This window comes from Galendromus occidentalis, unplaced genomic scaffold, assembly GCF_000255335.2.
Source record: "Galendromus occidentalis unplaced genomic scaffold, Mocc_1.1 scf7180000076932, whole genome shotgun sequence".
Classification (NCBI taxonomy): domain Eukaryota; kingdom Metazoa; phylum Arthropoda; class Arachnida; order Mesostigmata; family Phytoseiidae; genus Galendromus; species Galendromus occidentalis.
In genome coordinates this window covers 204,222-225,775 of record NW_003804921.1, presented here as the reverse complement: position 1 = coordinate 225,775, position 21,554 = coordinate 204,222, and the positions used below count along the sequence as shown (strand labels likewise).

At 51.7% G+C, this 21,554-nt stretch overlaps 2 protein-coding genes across 8 annotated transcripts; both read right to left on the bottom strand.

Annotated features, from left to right (window-relative positions):
• Window positions 1-4,953: 4,953 nt before the first annotated feature.
• Window positions 4,954-8,461, bottom strand: LOC100907502 (ferritin heavy chain, oocyte isoform). 7 transcript variants are annotated; one of them, XM_018638356.1, is made up of 5 exons: window positions 8,360-8,461; window positions 6,254-6,435; window positions 5,752-5,869; window positions 5,513-5,667; window positions 4,955-5,396 (listed from the first exon to the last, which is right to left on the bottom strand). In XM_018638356.1, the coding sequence occupies exons 2-5, from the start codon at window positions 6,350-6,352 to the stop codon at window positions 5,259-5,261; spliced, it is 510 nt and encodes a 169-aa protein (XP_018493872.1). In that variant the 5' UTR covers window positions 6,353-6,435; window positions 8,360-8,461; the 3' UTR covers window positions 4,955-5,258. The 7 variants fall into 7 exon arrangements, with proteins under 7 accessions (XP_018493871.1, XP_018493870.1, XP_018493867.1 ...); XM_018638357.1 differs by lacking the exon at window positions 8,360-8,461 and adding an exon at window positions 7,190-7,246; XM_018638352.1 differs by lacking the exon at window positions 8,360-8,461 and having other exon boundaries at window positions 6,254-7,244.
• Window positions 8,462-11,610: 3,149 nt separating this feature from the next.
• Window positions 11,611-17,070, bottom strand: LOC108863781 (MKRN2 opposite strand protein). The gene is made up of 5 exons (XM_018638344.1): window positions 17,060-17,070; window positions 12,497-12,719; window positions 12,128-12,343; window positions 11,951-12,039; window positions 11,611-11,824 (listed from the first exon to the last, which is right to left on the bottom strand). Exons 2-5 carry the CDS (start codon window positions 12,644-12,646, stop codon window positions 11,611-11,613), a joined length of 669 nt encoding a protein of 222 aa, XP_018493860.1. The 5' UTR covers window positions 12,647-12,719; window positions 17,060-17,070.
• Window positions 17,071-21,554: the final 4,484 nt, after the last annotated feature.

The window sequence follows — 21,554 nt, the reverse complement described above, 5'->3', positions numbered from 1 at the left end:
CCCATTCTCGCTCGAGCTGTCCTCTCTCTCTCTATCTTGCGCTTGCTCGCTCGCTCACTCGTTCGTTTGGCTGCTGCTGGCTGCCGCCATCACTGCAGCCACCGCTCCGCCCAGAGAGAGAAATACGGTGAGAAGGAGAGTGAGAGACTCGAGGGGGAGAGAGTGCGGGAGAAAACATGAGTGAGCGAGTGAAGAGACACAGGCAGCTCTTTCCTTGTCGCCATCGCCAGTGCTCATTCTCTCGTGTTCTATCATCCGCTCACGGCTGTGTAGAGCCTGTCGGCGGCGTCGTCGTCGTGGTTGCTGTCTGTCGTTTTCTTCTTTTCTCGATCTTCTCGCTCCCGGCACATCCACGTTAGCAAAAAGCTCTTTTTCTGCGTTCGCTGGCTCCCCGTTCGTCTGCAGAGCAACCAGCCGGCCGGCCAGCCAGCCAGCCAGTCCGCTTGCCTTCCTCCCCCACTCGTTCCTCCGTCGACTGCGCGCAGTTTGTTGTTGCCGGTGGAAGTTACCGGAGTAATGGGAGGATTGTCGGACCTACGAAGGCGAAAGTGGACGCTCGGACTATTGAACGGGAGAACGGACCGAGCTGAACGTCGAGCCTTCCGCAAACTTCCAGTTCAAGCCGGCGATGCGCGCTCCGGAGAATCGAAATACCAGTGTCCTAGTCACCAGTCCTCAGACAACGGTGGCAGAATCCTGTGATCCGCTCTTAGCCTCGCTAGCCGAAGACTGCTTCCTGGATCCGGAAATCCGTGAAAAAGAGGAATGCTGACAATGAGATCAGCCGAGCGGTTCGAAGTATTCGAAAGAGCACCCCTAGCAGCACGCTGCCGCCAAGGTGAAAATACGCGGTGGAAACCAATGCACCCGGAATTCATTCTCAACATACATCGTCCGCCTCTATCGAAATCCCCATTTCTCTAATCGTATGCGCTTTCCGAGCTCCTTTGCGGGTTCCACCCGCCCCGTGCTCTCTATTCCAACTTCACATTCAGGCTGAGATCGCCGAAAACACCGTGGATCGCGTTGAATATGATCGAGTTCAAGGGGATTGTTGCCTTTTGATCGATGTCATATCATTCCCTGAAGTAGGGGGGAGGGGATAAGGAAACTCGAATAAACACGCATAAATAGCCGTCGCAGTTAGCTGTTACCCAACGGTCTTACGGACAAGCAGAGTTTCGGTAATTCCTTTGTTGGCCGATTTCACAACCGTACGAGAGGGAGGCACCGAGCCCTCGGAACAGCCCTTCAGCCAACGAATCAAGCGACCGTCCAGCGTTGAGGTTGCGTGGCTAAGGGTCGAAGCATCCTTCCTGTTTTTCCTTCGTCCGTAATTAGTTTTCACAGAGACACATTCGGGAATTTTCTTCCACGTTCAAATCTTTCTCCGGACTCTTGTACATTCACGATTTGAACGATAATATTCCGAATCGAAAGCAGAAAATTCGCTCTGGGGACCTTTTCCGAGGAAATTCTCTCGGCGAGCCGTTACATCCGAGCAATCCGAGCAACACGAGCACCCCGTCGTTCTTTTCCTCCCACCAACTGTCGTCGAGCCGACATATATACAAAATTCTGCTCGAGCTGCTAAGAGTCGCGCCCCGATCTCACGCGTTCTGAATAAACGTCCTCGTGAATGTCGTCAGCACCGTAACGCGAATTGCATACGGCGGAGTTCTTACGAAACGCCGCGGGGTAGGGAGAGCGTGGTATAACTGGATGGCGGCTACGGTCGAAGGCTGGAGCGGCTTGCGATCCCTAATGATCGAAATTCATTCAAGAGCTCACGGCTCTTCCTCCAGATCACCGTTCACCCATGCCTTTGAAATGAGGCGATCCCTTGCCGAACACCTATTATCCGGACTGGTCGAGAATTCTCCACCGAATCCTTCGAGGAGTTCCAGGGGAACACTCACCGATTCCGGGCTGCTTCCCGCAAAGGGTTGCTCCTCAGCGTAGTTAGTTGCCTCGAGCTCCAGTAGTTGGCGTTGTCCAGGGCCGAGGTTGTGAGCGCAGCTATTCGTAGGCTGGATGGACAACTAACAAACAGATAAACAAGCAGAGACCGACAAAGACACAGTCGCATGAACACACGTAATCCAACAAGTCCGACCGGCTTCTATGTCGATCGACCGAAAGTCACTAGCCGGCACGTCTCACGATGCTGCGTCCGCCGCAGATTATTCGTAGTACTGCAGGTGCTGTCGTTGTGCTGCTACTACTGCTGCTGCTCGCAGGAATTTCACGACACCGAAAGCTGCAGCACTGGTGGAGTGTGGCGGCAGGCAGCCAGCAGCAGAGGAACTCGCACAGAGAGCTCAGCCTCCTGCTTGGTGATGGTGGTAGTGTGCTGGTGGTGGTAGTAGTGGTGGTGGTGGTGGGTCCCTCGGAGGGAGAGCAGCTCTAGCAGCCAACCCACGTCCCCCTCCTTCTCTTCACCCCCTCCCCCGTCGCCGTTCACATCCATCCCCCGCTTTGCTGACTGGCTGGCAGGCAGGCAGGCAAGGCAGCCTGCTTGCGTTCCCATTTTCGCCCTTCTCTGCTCCCCTCCTACCGTTGCCGCCCCAGTCGCGCTCCCCTATGTCTCTCGTTCGCCCTTCGGCGACCCCTTACCCTGCTGTCCCTTCCCTTAAGGCTTTCCCCCAACGAACCCTCCCCGAAGCTCCCCTTAGCGTCGACGTCCCCTTCTCCTAGGCTGCGCCCCTACTCGACTGCATTCCCTTCCTTAGGCGGGCGCCCCTTCGCTTCCTCCCTCTATCTCTCTTCTTCTTCTCATTCAGTTCCTCTCGGCCTCCTTTCGACTGTTCCCCCACCGCTTGTTTCCCCTCTCCCCAGCCTTGCTGGCTGGCTGGCTGCCCGCTTGCCCGCCCGCCTGCCTGCCTGTCTCTCTAGCTAGCTGGATGGCAGGCTGGCTGGGCTGCAGACCCATTCCCTCCGCTCCCCTTGCAGGCCACCGGCCGGGAGAGCGCTCCACCTCTATCCTCGACCTGCTCCTCCTCCTCCGCCTTCCCCCTTCGACGGTCGGTCGGTCGAGCGCTCGCTCACTCGCTTGCTCGGGAGGAGGAGAACGACGACGAGAGCCGGGAGAAGGAACAGAACGAGAAGCAGGAGAATGAGGAGAAGCGAAAAGAGGAAGAAGCATCTCTCGCCCGGAGAGAAACAGACACAGAGTGCAAGACCGACCGACCGAACGAGCGCGCGACCAAAGGAACGAGTGAGTGGACGAATGAGAGGAATACAGAGAGAGAATGTGAGAGCGAGTGACTGACTGAGTGAGCTAGCTAGCTAGCTAGCTAGCCAGCCGGCCAGCCATCAGGCTCGCTCACTCACTCACCCAGCCCCTCACTACCGAGCGAGAGACCGAAGACCACACAGAGCCCTCGGACAGACCGATTGACAGGCACACAAACGGACGAGCGGACAGGCAAGCAGAAACACTCTCACACACAGAAAGGCAGAGTTCCTTTCCTTCGTTTCTCTGCTGGCGGTCGACCAATACCCCATCGTCCTTGCTACTCTCCTCGTTGTTATTGTTGCTGCTTCCACTGTTGGGCAAGGTGGGCCGATCCTCGGGTTTGTCCTTCTCTTGCGGTGCTCATTCGTGGCGGGAGCCTTTGGAGTCCGCTCCGTGAGTGGTCACCATGGGAAACATGAGCGCGGTTGTGCTCGGTGGTCCTAAATTCCGAAGAGCCTGAATGGGAAGCTTTCGATGAATCCGGTTCCGAGTCCTGACTTATTGATACTCCTCCTCAACATCTTGCCGAAGGGGCGATACCGATGGAACCTATGGTTTTTGAGAGTCACCGTCTTCCGTCTCCGAAGGATTCCGAGGATTGATCCCATGCGACACTGAGTTGCGACATGAGGTGTCCCGGTCAAGGGATTCGCCAGGCAGCTAAACCTCCATTTCGCCTATCGATGAGCCATCCCATCAGCTCAAACTGGAACGTTCATACAATCCTAGCTCCTCCTCAACAATGTGAATGACTTCGCGGCGCAGACCCGAGGCGGCCGGCGAAAGCAAAGGTACGGGGACGGATGTGTGATCTCTGACGGGCAGTTGGGAATCGTCCGAGTCCAATCCGAAAGGAACAGGATAGCCCCCCCCCTCGGTGAAATCTTCGCTGTCCTGGAACTTCCGAACCGGTCATCAGCCTGAATCCCCCTCGACGATTCCATTGACTAAGCATGACCCGTACGTTCGGAGATCAATCATTCCCAATTCGAAAGTTGTTTCGCGGTCTGTATGCTTCGCCTGGCGTCCGACTTCGGCAGCCTGTGCGACTTTCGAGGGGCAATTCCCCTCACATCCTCGGAAGAATCGCTCCCAACATGGCGTGTGAGCGAATCAGATGTCCTTCCAGTTCTCATAGTAGTTGGGACTGGGCTCGACTGGGTCCCAATATCTAGTCCTGGTTCTATCCACCATGTTTCCATATAGAGGTATACCGTAGGTTTCTCGTGTTCGATGTGGGCCCCGAATCGCTCCGATCCAGAACTGCTCGTTCTTGCTCGTTCGAAAAGAGGGGAGAGCCGAGCGACCCAGCCTCGCTTCCATCAACCGATTAATTTGAAAGCGTGGAAAGGGTATAGCCGGAAAGAGCGGGAAAAAATCAGAGTTCCGAATCGGGATCGGCTTAGTTTCGTTGCATTTTTTCTCAGCTTTCCTACGACACCAAGCACGACCCTCTATCTATCACCGTTTTCGAGAAAATCTTCTAAAGATTTTGGAGGTTGAGGCGGATTATGCGGACTAGGGGGCTCGGGGAATCTGGGAACCCGGCTCAAAATCATCAACTCGCCGAGAGCTTCCGCTAGACACCCATGACGATCCGGAATGATTTTGGCCCAACAACCGGCCTCATTCGGCTGCACCCGTTGAGGGGTTATATCCCTGGCTCACTAGTCTCGTCATCGACTCGCAAAGTACTTCATGAGAGGGAGGGGACGATTTCCTTCATTTCCAAATAGTTTTATTGACACCTTCAACTTCGAAAAGTAGAACAACACGATCACCGGAGGAGCCCGTTGAGCTCCAGGGGTCTCTGCGTTGCTAACGTGCCAACATTTACGGATTCACGAAATCTTCCTGATTGACGACTTCCCATGATTCTCTGAGGGAAAATGGACCACGCACACACAGGGAGAACCGCTCCAGGCGAGATTTGTTCGTGAATCGGATTCGATGTTTGCCGAATCCGTCCTGATTGCTCCTTTCTGGGGGCTCTCCCGCAAGGTCTCATTACGATTGATCCTTACTCGTCGAAGTCCTTGTCGAAAATGAATTCGCCCAGGCCGTTACCGACGCGTTCGATGTTAGTCAGATGATCCGACAGTTCCTTGATCGCCTTCACCTGCTCCTCGAGATAGGTGTTCTCCAAGAAATCGCAGAACTAGAAGGGAGATCACATCAAATAATATCCATGGATCCCGTTGAACTAAATCCGAGATGATCTAGTGAATATATGCGTTCATATAAGAGCTGCTCGACTTGACGCTGTATTCGTACCTGGGGATCGTTCCGTTCGCCTGCGAGCTTGTGAAGCTCGAGAAGGCTCTGGTTGACTTGCTTCTCGAGCTCAAGAGCTGATGAGAAAGCCTCCGCAAGATTGCCCCACTCATCTTTAGCTGGCTTATTGATGCTTCGGAGGATGATGCGTCCACCTGTGATTCGGTTACAGGTTGGATGTGCTGACTCGGAATCAAGGAAAAGATTCGCATAACGAGTCTTGGAGAAAATGAACTCACCTCGCATGTTTTGGTATTCCATGAGCTTGGTGGCATGCTCCCTCTCCTCTTCGGATGCTTTGAGGAAGTACTTCTTGATATTCTTGAAGGCAACGTCATCGCGGTCGAAATAGAACGCCTGCCAATTGAAGATCACTCTCATTCCTATGCATTCTAAACATGTATTCGGTGACCACTCGACTTGGTCGAGCATCGACTCGCGCTGGCTCGGTGGATTGGGTGGAATCCACATGACGAATCTATCGTCGTTCGGAGAATCCGGAAAAGGCCAACGAAACGCTTCAATTTGAGAGAATTCCTCCGTTTCCTCGGTCGGCTCAGTCACGCTCGATGCATTGGGAAACTTCCGACGCGAGCGGTAAGTGCGTGATTCTTTCGACAGATTTCTACGAACACCACAAGATCGCTGCCAGCGATCTAGAGGTCAACGGGAAATGACTCCTAGAACCTTGAGCGACTTCGCTCCGAGATAGGACGAAGGAGTGATTCTAATGGATCTTACCATCGACAGGTAAACGTAGGATGCGTACAGCTCCATGTTGATCTGATTGTTGATAGCCGCCTCACAATCGGCGTGGAAGTTTTGCCTGGGTCGAGTCATGATCGCGAAGCTCTCGGTCTTGGTTTCAGAGAAACTTTGACGATTTTCGGAAGATCTCGTTGATTCGGCGTAGAATGTCCAAGCTGCAAAGAAGAGCACCGTGAGACATCCTGCAAATTCGAATTCGGATGGACCCACCCTAGGACCCCGTTCCAGAGTCGGACGGTAGCCGGCGAAGCTCGGGAATCTATTCTCCGTAATGTCACGATCCAAATGGCTTCTCGATTCTGCATAGCAACAGCTGTACCCTTGATACAACAAAACCTTAACGTCGCCATTGCGATCTGCTACGCACATCCCGTCGCCAACATTGTGGGAATGAAGCTTACGTTAATTGGAAAATTTAGCTCTGCCAACATTCGTGTCTGGATCGCCGTTTCTGACGTTGATAGCACGAGTGGATCTGGCCTAAGGATTCCCTGGGGCCGGACGTCTGCAGCCAATCGTGAAATTTCATAAAGCTATTGAATCTGACGAATCGTGAATCATCGATTCGTTCTAGCGACAGAATACGGATAATCCGGAATAGCATCACGATGCCTATTAGAAGAACTTCTCTTCCCGCTCCGGGAGAAGGGGGAGCCGCGCACTCCGGAAAGTCTCGGCTGTTGTGGGAATGTTTCTTCTTGAGAACGATCGATCGAATCGGATTCGCCTGTCATCGACACAAGGGATTCGCAGACGTCTAACAATGACGGGATCGTTCTCTCGGATAAGGATCAGTTGCGGAAGTACTTGGCTGACTTGATAAGATACATCTGATACGATGGGGGCGACTAATGTGCTCCCACTGAATCTACTGGTCGAGACAGTTTCACGTAAAGCTGAAATTCATACTCACTAGCCCGTTCAAGCACTGTTGACCCAAGGCTAACACCGGACGGTTGAGTTTGTGTGTGCGGGAATCTGTCTTCAGACACCAGCTATATAGTCGGTGCGAGTCAACAACTCTTTCCCTCGTGTCGCCACTGAGAGGGAATCGGTGACCACAGAGAGGGCACTCTGCTTCAATTCGTAGCTAACCGCGCAGAAATCCACGGACAAGGCTAACAAATAGATACGGTAAATGTCAGATTTTTCTGCCAAGGTCGCCGAGGGACGCAAATATCTAAAGCCGGGAACGCGAACTTCACTCCCTATCACGAGGCATTGAGCTCAGCGAATACGGTCACCGGTCCGAGGAAAGCCCCGAGCTTGAGCGAAAACCTCGAGTTTATCATCAATCCCAGCTTCATGACCGGCGATTCACTCACCTCTTCCGAGTTCTCTGAAATTTCTGTGATCTCTGTCAAGCTGTCATGGGGCGGCGCAGTCAAAGCGCTAGGCCCCAAGAAGAGCGAAAGGGCGACAACCGCGCACTCTCTTGAATTCCTCCGGTGAGCTCAGACGATGCCGTTGTCTCCGCGAATCCGACGGAACTCCACCTTAATAAGTTTGGACTTCTTCTAAATTAGGCATCGTATTCCACGGCAAACGGAACTTCATCTGGTTGACAACCAGAAGAAGGCCAGACCAACACCGCTCGCTCGAAGCTTCCCCTTTTCACTGAGGAAGCGATGAACAAGTTTACCGTCCCCTGCTGTTCCCGAGTTTCAGGTTCATCCTTAATCTGGGTCTGACGTTGCGTGTTCAAGCAGCACGCAATTTCGTCCTCCGGGTCAGATGGAGTCCGCAGCATGACCACGAGCTCACACCGATGGGGAGCTCATGTCGTTCAAATGTCGCGGTGAAATTCCATGTTTTCACGAACGCCGATACGGCAGCTCCCGACCCCCATTTGATTTCTGCACGGAACGAAGAGATCGTTCGCGTCGTAGTGCGGACTTCCTCCGCCGATCCGCTCCGAGGTGGAATACCTATACCGGTCGGGACGGCGTCGGCTAGAGGCAGCTCAGGCTGAATGCACCGGCAGAATGGAGTGATTTCGACGCGGAAAAGCTCTCTACTACAATTTTCAAACCTAACGAATGGCACACCAATCCGCTTCAGGAGGGAGGGAGTTCGTACCTTGTGTTTCGCTGGTATGTTTGTTTTCTGTTGGAATCTTTCGTTTGGGCACGTTGATTGTGTGAGACACCTCGGAACAATGGACGCTGATGTCGCACACATCCCTCGACGATCGGCTGCCGAATCGGGGAGGCCGAGTCTGCACGTCGTTGCCCTCACCCGATAATAATGGTGCACAGAATTAAAGGAGTCGCACATGGAATATTGCGTCGCGAACAGTCGCTCGGTTGGGTATTTACTTCTCGATAGCCATGTGGATTTCACCTCTGAATCGTGAGCCCCGTTTCTCTATTCTGTCAAGAATTCCTCGGATTCGGGTGAAGGATCGCCCACTCTCGAAGCTCATCATCCGATGGCCTCCGAGTAGGATTGATTCGGACTGACGTGCCTTGGGCGCGATAGTACCGGGACTCGACCAATCTTACGGAATAGCGCGGGCTCGAAGCTTGATGTGCTCGTCCATATTTCGCTGCGGGGGACATTCACGGATCGATGACGAATACTTGAAGAATGTGTGCTCGCCACTGGAGCACGCGAACAGATTCTGCGTCGTAGAAGCTATCCGACGCGTCGGTCTTCAAAAGCGGAATGGTCGGGGCGAATGTCGGCTCTGGAAGATCGATGTAATCGGGAAGCTTCCAGTTCGACCTCCTCTCTCATTCTACAGAGGAACAGGAAGTCTTGAATTCTACGGATATCGGACCCCGTTACCCAAGTAGCATATTTCAATGAAGTCTCGCCCCGGAACAAGAATCATCCAATTTCCTCTGTCTCGGGTGGAGACGATCCGCCTGGGCGTGCCAATCTCCTCTCGGATAGGAAGCTGTGGAAATGTTTCACCGCAGTTCTGTGCGTCGAAAAGCGGCGAACCACATGTATTAACTCCCATCTATGATCCTTCGATATCTTCGAGATTCGCGCATATTCGCAAGCCATCGTCGGGAGGCGCTTCCGAACGATGAAAAGAATGACTTTGACAATCCGAGCCGGTCTCAGTCAGCGCGTCCGGTCTCAATTTTCCAAGATACCCACTGATCAAAATCTAAACTATGCTGTCGCAAATCCCCGTGCCAGACAGCTCTCACTGATAGTGATGAATGAGCGAAAGCTCTCAGTTTCAATAGTCATTGTAGTCACTTTATCTAGATGTAGGGCTTCCTTGACCACAATGGTGCGGGGAAGCAGGGAGAAATATGGTCTCAGCCGCCGCTTCCCCGGAAAACTTTCCGCTCTACGGGATCTACGATATCCTCCCAAAAAGCGGGAACAGTATGAGTCTAGCTCCAGACCTCTGAATCGAATCCAGAGAACGGACCGAGAGCGATCGAATACCCAAGGGGACTTCCTGATACCGATGTTCCCTTGTGTTGGAGGTGTCTGACCTTCCATATCAGGAATCTGGAAGGTTCCCATGACTCTCCATGTGTACACGACAATGATAGCGGGCGAGTGTCGCGATGATGCATTCTCTCCGTGGAATGGTTCCAGGAGAAACAAACCCGATTACTCAGCTACAAGAAATTATGACTCTCGAAGCGAAAATTGCTCGGCTCTGACGGAGCGATGAATATGAGCGGGTACCTTACATCGTAGCCATAGCTCGATGAGGCTACATCGATTCCCGGCGTACAAGACTGTCCTCGGATAGAACCATTCTGTTTCGTGGGCCTTCGACTCCTCTAACCTCATAGTAGGAAACACACCCCGGATTCGCCTCAATGTAGAAAACCTCGCGATCGATTTCGGCCCTCCCTATAGCGATCAGAATCCTCATGATCAGAGATTGAGAGATTGGGGGCTACATTCGGAAGAGAATTACGTATTGTATCCGGGAAAAATTCCATGCATGTTCCCGCTCCTCTCAACCGGGACGAGCGAAGGTCACGATGAAGAAAATGAATTCCATTGAGTGAACAGTGTCTGGGGTCAAGTGGGTAAAATTGCTAATGAGGTTTTTAGCAGCCATCGGGCGAGCGGAGCGACTGTCGCTGGTTGGAGCTTGCAGTTCTCGCTCCGACGGCTAAGGGTCTCTCTGTCGTCAGCCTGAACGTCTATCTGTCCGAGCTGTCGAAATTTTTTCCGTGGAAGGCTTCGTCCAAAGAAGATGATGATACGTAGAGAATGTGGCTTGGCTTGTTGTGAAGCCATTGTCGCAGAAGGCAGCGACCGCATTGTTGTTTCGAGTGAGGCGAATCTTTAACGTCGCGCGTTGGCCGCTTTGAATTTCCTCATAAGCCAACGCCTAAAGCCAGACGGTCGAGTGATGGCCAAGCATCGTGGTCGGTCGCTCGCTTTTCATGCGCCCGGGGAGTTTTTCTCCGCAGAATTCCTCAACGGGAAATATTCCCCGGCGCGGGATTGGTAGGGCTGAACGGATTCATGTGTCACCCAAAGGATGTCGGTCGCCTCCCGTGATCATTATCGAGATAAGAAAGTCGTGACGATTCTAGACGACATTAAAGCTCTCGAAGGAAGATTCTGGACGGTGAAAATTCTCGCGTAACGTGTTGTTGTCGAATTCGCTCTCGGCGCGCCTGAACTTGAGCGAGCGGAAAGTTTCTACTAGAGGCTCAACATTATCAAGAATGACACATCGAGTTTGAATGGTTCCAGTATAAGCCCGGAGGAGCCTCGCTCTTTTATTCTTCGCTTACTCAGTCAATTCTCCATCATGTAGTCCAGTGGCTCTCCGGGACGAAGCATTTTTCTTTGGACGTTTGCTTCAAGGAAAAGCTCGCGGTCGAATCCTACCGTATCCCCGTCAAAACGCGGGCGGACTTTGTACAAATGAGAGCTTAAATTCACCGAAAGCGGTCTCGCATTCCCCAGTTTGGTATCACAAGTCTATAGGGACACAACCTCCGTTATTTGCGGGATGAGAGTAACCCCGTCGAGGAATAGGCATCTTATCAAGCATCTTTCCATTCGAAACTTCAATCGATGCAAGAGCTGAAGATGGAGTTGAGGGAACTCAATATGAGAGTGCACCGTGGATCGATGAACGCTTGATTGAATACTCATAAAGAGATGAAGGAATCGGCGAGTGAAACTCGGGTCGGCGTGAGGCATCAGCCGCTCATTTTTACCGGGGCGTTTGGAACTTTATAGCGTTTTCTCTCCACTCATGATCGCAGGGATGACTTTCACTGACCCGGGAATGTTTCAACCTCTCTCTCTCCATTCCATTTCAGCTATTCTTATTACTTATTACATTCATTATTTATCGTAAGTATCATACAACTGCCGGGCATTCAATCCGTGAGTTTCTTAACGTAAACGTTCTCAGCTTCTAGTTTCCTATAGAGGGTCACATATCTGGCAACGGATTTCATTCTCGGGCAGATGACTTGGCTGCAAAACTGCGTTCGATTAAGATGCGACAACGTCGGTAGTTGAAGTGTTCGAACGAAGTCGAGAACGAAAGTGAAACAGTTGTGATCGTCGTCATCGTAGCATTCTCGGGACCTGCGAGGGCATAATTCGATTAGAAATCGGTGGGCTCGAGGTAATTGGCAAGCCGACTGAAGCACCTCGTTTACAGGAGAAAAGAATGGGCGAACATCTCCAGGTGAAAAGCTCGGGTCCACTTACCACCACTGTCTGTTTTTCGTGACTTCGAGCGTATAGTCCCAGAAATTCGAGTCCACCGTCGGATCGCACGAATCCGAAGACAAGAAGAGCTGGGGATTGGACAACTGCATTAAGTTTGGGACAGAAAGGGGTGATTGGTACGACGGAAGCGAGAGGAAATCGGAATGGAGTTCTCACCGGTATGGTGACACATTGTCTCCAGTCACCAGAGCCTACGGTCAGCCCGCGTCTGTCGTATTCGTGGACTACGCCTCTCGAATCTGTCAGACCAGCGTGAAGATCCAATGAGGTGGTCAAGCACGACAAGAAGGAGCCTTTCGAGGGTTTTATCACTACGCTACACGGCGAAGACACGGCGAAAGCGAACGGCGACGGGATCACAGATGGTTGAAGCTGAAAAGAATTCGCGCAAAGGCGTTAGTGAACGCCTGCCATTCGTAATGCTCCGGAGAATTGTCTGAGTGCTGAAAAGCTGTTTTGTTGATTTTACGGGCCATCGCGGACCTTCGTCAATCGTATGATGATTCAAAAAAAAGATTCACTCACCAGCAGCTTGTTGCTTGTATCCACGGCTTTATTGCATATGGGACACGAAAGCGGCAGGGCTAAACACAGAATATGTGCCTTCCTCGAGCAGTGCTGGAAGCACAGAATCGGACGTGCCGCCACCGTCGTAGACTCTGTTTCCAGCGTCATGGCTGTAGTGAGGAATCCTTGGTAACTTCTGGACTGCTCCAGGAGATACGCCCCACGTGAGTCGGAACCGAATCTGAAGGAGGACGGAGGAAAAGGCTCTAGTCATTCCACGTGGGAGGTAAAGAAGGCGAGGAAAATGATGAATCGATTTCCGCCCATCTCTCAGGCTCGAAGGCAAATTATACGGTGGACGGATACCCTAAAAATGATTACAGAATAATCCAAGGTCCTCAGAGGGCTCCATGGAGGGCATCTGTTGCTATTTTTGCACTCCAGTTCCATGCGATTTGTGTTGAAAAGCTCAGTCTATCAGCGATCCTGAACGATATTCCGGGTCGAGGAAGCCACGCTCGTCGAGTTTTACAAACATATATCGCAGTTCCGGGAAATACACACATATCCCGCACGAGGTACCCTTGCGCGCTTCCCTCAACGGAGCAGACCTATTCAAGTCACTGGGGAGAACTTCCACGAGGAGGAACCATGCGAAGTATAGCTCCCGACGACGGAAAATAAAACATCTGGTCAACAAGATTTGCATTTGCCTAACGATGGAATTATGCTTGGAAATTCTGGAGGTATTGGAAATCCACGGAACCGAGCGCCGCGGAGGAGAATCTCATCACAAGTTTGAGTGTTTTGTCTGACCAAGAAGCATTGACTTGTTTAGCCGCGCGTGGCGAATCGTAGAGCGAAGAAGTACTCGCTGTAGTCAATGTTCTCCGAAGAGAATGGATCGCATCGTGGAATGGGAGACGGATAAGCTTCGATCCTACATCCGGCGCTTGTCTCGTCGGAAATCCATTTCCAGGACAGTCACTGCATTTATCAATGGAAAACCGCAGAAGGAAATTACCTTCTGCGAGGATTTCCGGGCGAGGAATGTCATGTGCCGCGACCTATACAACTGTCCCTTCTTTGAGTGGACACTCGGTTGCTCGCTCGGTCGGTCGGTTGATCTATCCGAGTGAGCACAGTTTTGTAAGCGGGACAGTCAAAGCGCTCGGGGTCACGGCGCCGTCCACGAACGATGTGGCCCGGCCTATTGTTTTAGCACATCTCCATTCAGTACTTCGTTCTGCAATGTCCATCGGCGGTCCCGCTCCTCTAGCACAGTGAACACGGCTCAGTTGAGTCGCTCGCTAGCGTGCAGCAACCGTTGCGCGTTTGGAACTCTCTCCCTGTCATCAGAAGTCGCCGAAGCTCGCTTCTGTATTCTTTTGCCGCATTCGAACCTTATCGAAGGCGAAACCGTCCCATTCATTCCGAGTGTCCAGCCAAGAATAATTCCAGAGACCAGACGACTCTGCTGTAGCTTAAAGCAGGCTCTTCCAGAGGCGGCTGTTTCTCAGGAATTACTCCATTACCGCTGACCCGTACCATAATCGGGGTCCAGGTCGAACTCGAAAACGGACAGCAGCATGAAATATCTATCTATCTATCGACAGGCATTTCACAAACTTCGAATCATAACCCGCCCCATGCAGCCTACAACACCCAACACTCGGAGCGTACGGCACAATAGAAGCTCCGTCTCTCCGTGATCCCTGTTCCCTCCCAATCGCTTGGAAGCTTCATTTGGTCGAGCGGGAAGAGATCCTTCCTACCATCATCATCATTATTGTGAATAAATGGAATATGATCCCACGCTGACAGCTGGACGTTGCGCTGAGTCACTGCAGCGCTGTCATGCCTCCCACCATAGGCGACACCGCCATCCTTCTCTGGTGGCACGGTTCGCGATTCGAGCCAAGAACAAAGGGTCGCCCTCTCAATTGGTGCTGAGCCGGGTTTCGACTCGTTTCTGCTCCGCTCATCCCGCGAGCAGGCAGAAGTTTCAGTCGACTTTTCGGCAAAGTCGGACAGCGTTTCAAAACACTGCTCATCCGGCAGAAGGAAACATTCTTAGCCGATTCTTACGGTTTTCGTCTTCTACGCTCCGAACGTCTGCTCGAGTTTCTCTCTAGGATCGTCGAGGTCGGAGTCACAGATGGGCGCGAGTTGCAAGTTGGGGCTCAATATGCAATGAAAACCGTTTCTAACCCAGCCGTTCCATGGAGCGGGAGTCCCAGAGCACCTGCAGTGATATGTGGAGATAGATCAAATACATCCAGCTGTAACGGCGATGTTCAGCCCGATCAGAACTTGGGAGTCAGACACCGACTGATCATCTCTCGACATGGGATCCGATGATCGGCGAATCGTTCATCAACTGAGAATCGTCAATTGCGTTTACCCCTCCGAGTATTTTCGATCTTTCCGATCGATAGCGTCCGTATCAGACGACAATGCCCGCGACGGACACCATTCAACTAGAAGAAATGAAATAAATTGAACTCGCTCGAAGGAACTAACTCGCTTAACCGAGAAGCGGAGATTACCAGTTCCCTGGAACCGAAGAATATGACAGAGAAAAATACTCTCATGACCGCGAATCGACCTGGAAAACTCGATCAACCACATTCGGTGGAACCGATCTGGGGAAGCAATCTGTCCCAATTCGACCGTCATTGGAACCCTAGAACTCACAAAAAATGCCGCCACGAGAAGTATTCATTTTCAGTCGTCTTTTTCCGGAAGACTTTCTAGAATCTCCGATTGCCGTTCTCGTGATCGCGGAGGAGACTCCCGCTGATAGCTCGTATATGATTCGACAAAACAATGACCATCCGTGGATTTCGAAAGCTCACCTCAGAAGCCGCGCTCTTCCCGGCCGCGACAACAACAACATCTCTCGAGCAAGCTAATGTGACGGTCAATTACGATGGTGATTATGGTGGTGAAATACCGCGCACTATTGCGCGCAATGTTCCCTCTACACGCGGTGCGGACGTAACAAATGGATCATGCAAATCGCGCTTTTTTCCTGGCCGCGTCGCCTTTTGGTTTTTGACAAAAATACTAACTTTTTGCTTTCAAAATATTCCCGACCCCAGCATTCTCTAGATTTCAAAATGCTTCACCACGATAGGGCGATGTCGAATTCAAATCCATGATTCTTAGGTACCTTGAAATCCTCCAGGCTTATGGGAATTATATTTAACGAGGTATAGCAGCGGAACATGGATGAATGATACAGAAAGTTCCATGTTCCCTGAAGCATTCCTTCCCGCTGCAATCTCTCGGCAGATTGCGGTGACTCGCTCTACTAATTGAATTGCTCCAGAATGCCAAGATGAAACGGGAAGAAACAGACTCATCGGGAGGGTACAGAGGGGAATCTCGCAGCAAAATGGACGGAAATACTTTTTCTCTCGTGGAGTGATCCGACATCAGTTCTCTGCGAAATCTCTTCAAGACGGGAAGAGAGTCAGTTTTGGGGAGTAGCATCCGACCCTCGAGAGGAGAGTCGGTGAGCTGAAAGTCTGCGGACCGGACTCCGGAGCTCAGAAAAGTTCCGAGCTTTGTCATGGAGCAAGAGTCTTAGGTGTATTCGGGGAGCCGCCACAGCCGTCTGAACCCACCGGATGAACTCTCATGAATCACGTCAGTCAGGTGCTTTCAGTTCAGGTCTGATTGGCTGAGTTCACTGGTGAGTGGAAGACGGACGGAGGCGTGTATTTAACGGAGGAAAGTAGCGGCAAGCCAGAAAAAAACTGTTCATCGAAAGTCAGTGGCTTGAAACTCTTCAGACAACGCGGGATAGAGGTTCCGTTGGTCAGATGAAACGGATCGCTAATTTTGCGACTCGTCAGGCACAAAAAACTGGCCGACTATGTGGCCAGGGCTGTAAACAGTGCTACGAGATAAAGTTCGGCCTTTTTTTATTTTTCTCGTGATATCTTCGGCCTCTCTGACATTTCATGCTCCAAGGCACGTAGACATGGTTGGTTCCAATTATGCGCTGGATCTTCCATCGGAGGTTCATCCTCGAATGCACTGACAATAATCAACGCGAGGGGGAAGAACAAAGCGTCTAGTAAGGATGACAAGAACAAGGTGAGTGCACTCCGATCCGAGCAACGGAGATCTCCAGAAGTCTTCTCCATCCTTGATCAAGGAAAGTCCATTGATCACTGAGCAATGTAGGATTGCTCTGTCCGAGATTTTATCGAGAGTCATCGGTGGTTTTGACTAACTCCTCACGATGTTTCTCCTAGTTTTGAGTCACGCAAGGACACTGCATCAGTCGCGAGGAGCATAAATGAGCTCGGATGCCAAAGAACCTCCACATACTGCAGCCCCGGGCTCCCCATGGAAAGGGACATCGATACGATCATCTGGCCGTGGATGTATTCATGTCAAGAAGGATCTATCGAGGGAAGCGGCTTCCCATGATCGGTCCCTCTTCAATTTCGGGGGAGTAATTTAGTAAAACGACCGAATGCCTTGCCTTGCCGAAGAAGTAATTCGCTGCTCGATGGCAGATGACCGAAGTCGGAAAAGAAGCTCAGTACCTCAGCGAGAACTCACCGACGATCCGATTCAAGACATGGCATACAAAGAATGCACCACTCTGGAGTGGAAGCCGGAACTTTCTTCACTTCATGCAAGACATTCTTATTCACAACTGTTCGCCGAAAAAATAACTCTTACTGAATGACGAAGAGGAGAGGGACGCAGGAGAGGGGGATATCACCGCGGATTTCGAAACTTCAGTCATCTCGCCGACGCGGACAGTCAGTATTGTCACTGTAATCATATATTTTATAATTCTCCACTCTATTGAGTCTGGCTTCCAATAGAATCAGCAGTCCGGGACGAAAGAAAAGACGGAGCCAGGATTCTAAGAGGTGACCGATAATCAAGTTGGGGCGACCCTCCGCCATGAGAGAGCTTAGAAAGATGGACTCGAGTCGCCTAAAAAAGCATCAAACGACTGAGCTCAATGTTCGAGAGAGATCTCTGAGCTCCCAGAAAGATAGAATCGCGAGCTGGAGACTTTTGGTCCTCTGGCGGTGGGCGTGAGTTATTCTTGCGCAGTTCGGATCAGATACCTACTCAGGAATCGTGACTAAAATACCTCAAGCTTTTATGCGAAGAGTTGCGTTATATTGAAAGCGTTCCGTACGGCGCCAGCCTCCTTCGAAAAATTGAGACTCATGGGACCTGATTTCGATCTGACCGTCCCGGAAAGCAGCTCGGAGCTGAGCCGGGTCCTCGCGCTACATACGTTCAGGCGATATTCTCGCTATCATGTCGGGCACGAGTCCGATGGGACGGGTGCTCTTCGAAGCAGTGAGAGCCTTGCGAGACGGAATTGTCGTAGGTGCCTATATCGATACCTCTGAATAGGCATACGGAAGGCCAAACATCTCTAGAATGAGCATTATGAGCCTTGTCTCATCAGGTCCACCTGTCTGATAAATCGTCGCGTCAGAGAAATCCGAGCTAATATGCAAATACCGAAAAGACGTGACGCCGAATTCGACTTCCTGACTTTGATCGACTTCGGAGGTGCTCGACCGCTCGATGTGTCATGTGTGAGTCCCAATGGCATAATGGAAGTCCTGATCTTGTCCAGAGACGAGGACGAGCCTTAAAGCCAACCTGAGAAGGTGAGAGACGTCCCATATGTTCATGAGATGAGCCACAATCCTTCATGATCCAGTGGGTTTGTTCCATCCCAAGAAATGAGTGCGGCGGTAATAAATCTGAAGCATGTCCCGGGTCGGCACTCTCACCCCAGCGGGCGAGCCGTCCGAATTGCATTCAGCACGAAGGAGAATTCCTTCGAAAACGTTTGCCTTCTCATGTCCACGCGGATACCGCGGAGTCCCCTGTGTGGTAACCCATTCACCGGACATTGAAAGGAGAACCCGTTTCTGACGCAAGGGGCTTTCGAGAACTGGTTCCTGTTCAGCTTGAAGTTCACCATGATTCGCGGCAATTCGAGGGCTGCTTAGTCTGAGACCTGGTGGCTCGCCGATCCATCAATGAGTCTCGTGACCTGAGAGGGCCCTTATCCCGGTTGAATGGAGAAAATGAAAGTTTACGTTCCCGAACGTGATAGTCGGATAAATCCGCTAGTTGTCTCGCCTCCTAGCTCGAGGGGGATGAGGAGTCCCTGATAGACAAGTTCCCGATAGGGGTAGGAAAGAGAGCACGGAAGTTTCGAACGAGCCTCGGACGCGGGATCTGAGCGATCCATCTAACCACCACGAACACAGACTTCCGGATACTTCAACACATGACGACTTCAAAGATCCTCGTAAACTGATTCGCAAGATCTCGCCATCTGAGGTTAACTAGAATGACGTGTCATCCCTCCACGCGTATCCTCCCCGAATCTCGGGAAATGGTCGAACCCGTATCGGGGCGGCACGCTCGAGACGATGCTTCTCGCGCAGACTCTTGGATGAAGGCCCCCGGGACCGATCGTGAAAGTCTCCAAGCGACGAGATTCGCAGCGATGGACCTTCAACACGAGTGCTCCATCTCGCACCTGAAAGTTCCGTAAAAATGAGAAGTTGTATGAGTACCGTCAAAGAGCGAAATGTGGAGCATATCTCATCGAGAGTCAGGAATAAGCTAGTATAACCAGAGGATACTCGACAGAGCTGGAGAGCTTTCAACTACCTGGGAATCGTCAAGTTTCGACGAATTGACATCGTATACAAAGTCAGGCTCCAAATTTCCTCATATGTGTAACTCTCCGATAACTCCGCATCCGTCCATTGACGTCCACGGGACACTCTCCCGCTCACACGCGAACATCTCCGGCCGAGTCATGAGTGGATGGCGAGCGATCTCAGTCAGCCGCTTTGAGATGACGGATTCCCCAATTGTGACAAATGAATTCGTGTGGCTTCTAACGAAATCCGAGCTGAGCATCCCAGACGCGTTGTAGGAAAGAAAGTTTTTTTGAGTAAGTATTCAGGCTGGCGGCTCTCTTCCCCGACCTCAGAGCTCAATCATCGTGCATCTTGAGCTTGATACAAAGCAAACCTACAGGTGCTGGCCCCCGAAAGAATGTTCTCACAGACGTCAAGCATGTGAGAGAGGCGCCTGTTCTATCAGCTCGCAAGTAATCACAGGATATCGAAGCTCTCGTCGACCGTTGCTGAGCAAAGCTGCAATTTTCGGGACGCTACATGTAAGCCCTTACGTCGCGGAACTCTAGGCTCTCATGGATGGAGCTCCAAAGATTTCTGCTTTTTCTGACTCCCACGAAGGTGGAAGAAATTTTCTCACAGCAGAGAGTCTCCGGACGGATAGAAATACCGACTCGTAATTGACGAGGAATGACGCTCTCGGAGGAGACCAGATTGAATCATGAGCCGACGAGGGGAGAGTAGGCTCATTGACACGCGTTCCGTATTAGTAGCAGCAGCAGCAGCGCGAGGAGCCAAGGCAGTGGAAGACACGTGCCGAAGCGGCCAGGAGGTAAGCTTCCGGATTAGCGAAGTCATTCGCTGTGATGGCTTCATTTGAGAATATCAAAACTGGGGGAATGACCAGCTTGAGACCAACGGACTTTTTAAACGAGTGACAATCTGCCGACACGGCTGGATCCCGAAAAAGGAAGGTATACCTGGAGCTCCGCATCCATTTCGGTACCCACAACATTTGTGTAGCCACAATACCTGCGCCGCAGGACCGAGGCATCCGAGTGGAACGTAAGCTTTCACTCCATTCTGATACTCAGACGCATCCTATTGTTGCTTACAATGGACACAACTCCGGAGCCCAGCAGTAAATGGAGACTTAATTCTTCTCTGAGTGCAGTACCGGTCCATTGGATTCCTGCCGGAGGTCGAAAGATCCTCTCGGGATGCAAACAAACCCATTCGCATGCTCGAAGGTCGCACGACAGTCGTCTTTCGTGCCTCGAATCACACCAGAAAGCCAGGATGCAGCCCAAACAGAGATACGTCTCGATCACGAAGCTCATCCAAGGCCACTGACCGGCTCGGCGATCAGAACTTTCGGGCTGAAAAGTTCTCGGTTCCGCGAAGGGAAGTTTCGATTTCCGACCATGAAGAATTTGACGTTCTGACGAATAAAGGGTTCCATAGTCAGATGAGCACAGTCGACCTCCGATCCTCATTCTCGAAGCGTATTCGTAGATTCTGATTCAGAGACTCCGGTCGTGGAGTCGAGTGTCATCCGGCGGGGTTTTCCGTCACTGCAGGTATCCCACTCTTGCGATAGAATGATTCGCATGATGATGCTATCGGTGTACATTGTGTCTCCGGCACCTTTTCGGAGCTCTATCGGACCCTGGCATCGGCTACCGTCGAACGCGCTCCGGAGTCGAATCGACCGGATGTTGAGAGTCCAGCGCCATCCGCGGAGACGCGGATCCGATCCGGCGAGTTTGTCTCTTCGCTCACCTGAGGGTTCATCGAAAGTTCCGTTGTCGTCCTCCAAGAGTCGCTCCTGTTCCCCTTGGAACGGGAACGACTCCCCGGCCTGGGAACTTGGAATATTCAGTGTGCCTCTCGACCGCCGTTTCCGGTCGTCGTCAACGCCGATCCCCGTAGAGCAAAGGCGTGAGGCAGCAATTGTATCGAAAGTCTAATCAGATATCGTCGTCATTGTGCTTTGTCGTATACGGAACAACGAGCGCCGGACAGTGACTCGAATCTCGGAAAACAGCGTCGAGTTAAACGATACTTTCACGCGTCAATGATCAGCAGCGGAGAACTATGTGGCGTATGCGGTAGCAGAATGCGCTCATAATCAGTTGAATGCACTCCGCTCGTCTCAGTCGACAGGAGTAGAGATCCCTGCTCACCCTTCGGACAGATCGCTCGTGACAGAAATCGATGTGCTCTGTCCGATGGTCTTTCGGGTTTACGAAAAGGAATGAAATTATTATCAAGAGCTGCGATCCATGATATGAGTCCTCGGAAGAGCTTTTCCACCGACACTGGAGCCCAAGATCTGAGTGAGAGAGACAAGTATTGACGGGGGATAGCTTTTCGTGAGGTCGTGCCGGGAGGAGATTTTTTTTCGATTTCTC

Bases quoted from the DNA above. Each gene is read 5' to 3' on its own strand.
- LOC108863781 (XM_018638344.1), bottom strand. From the start codon at position 12,646: ATGACGCTGGAAACAGAGTCTACGACGGTGGCGGCACGTCCGATTCTG. The intron at 12,040-12,127 runs GTGAGAACTCCA...TCCAATCCCCAG, and splicing joins GACAATGTGTCACCATACCG to CTCTTCTTGTCTTCGGATTC. The intron at 11,825-11,950 runs GTAAGTGGACCC...ATGCCCTCGCAG, and splicing joins ACGAAAAACAGACAGTGGTG to GTCCCGAGAATGCTACGATG.
- LOC100907502 (XM_018638351.1), bottom strand. From the start codon at position 6,649: ATGTGCGTAGCAGATCGCAATGGCGACGTTAAGGTTTTGTTGTATCAA. The intron at 5,870-6,253 runs GTAAGATCCATT...TTCAATTGGCAG, and splicing joins CCTACGTTTACCTGTCGATG to GCGTTCTATTTCGACCGCGA.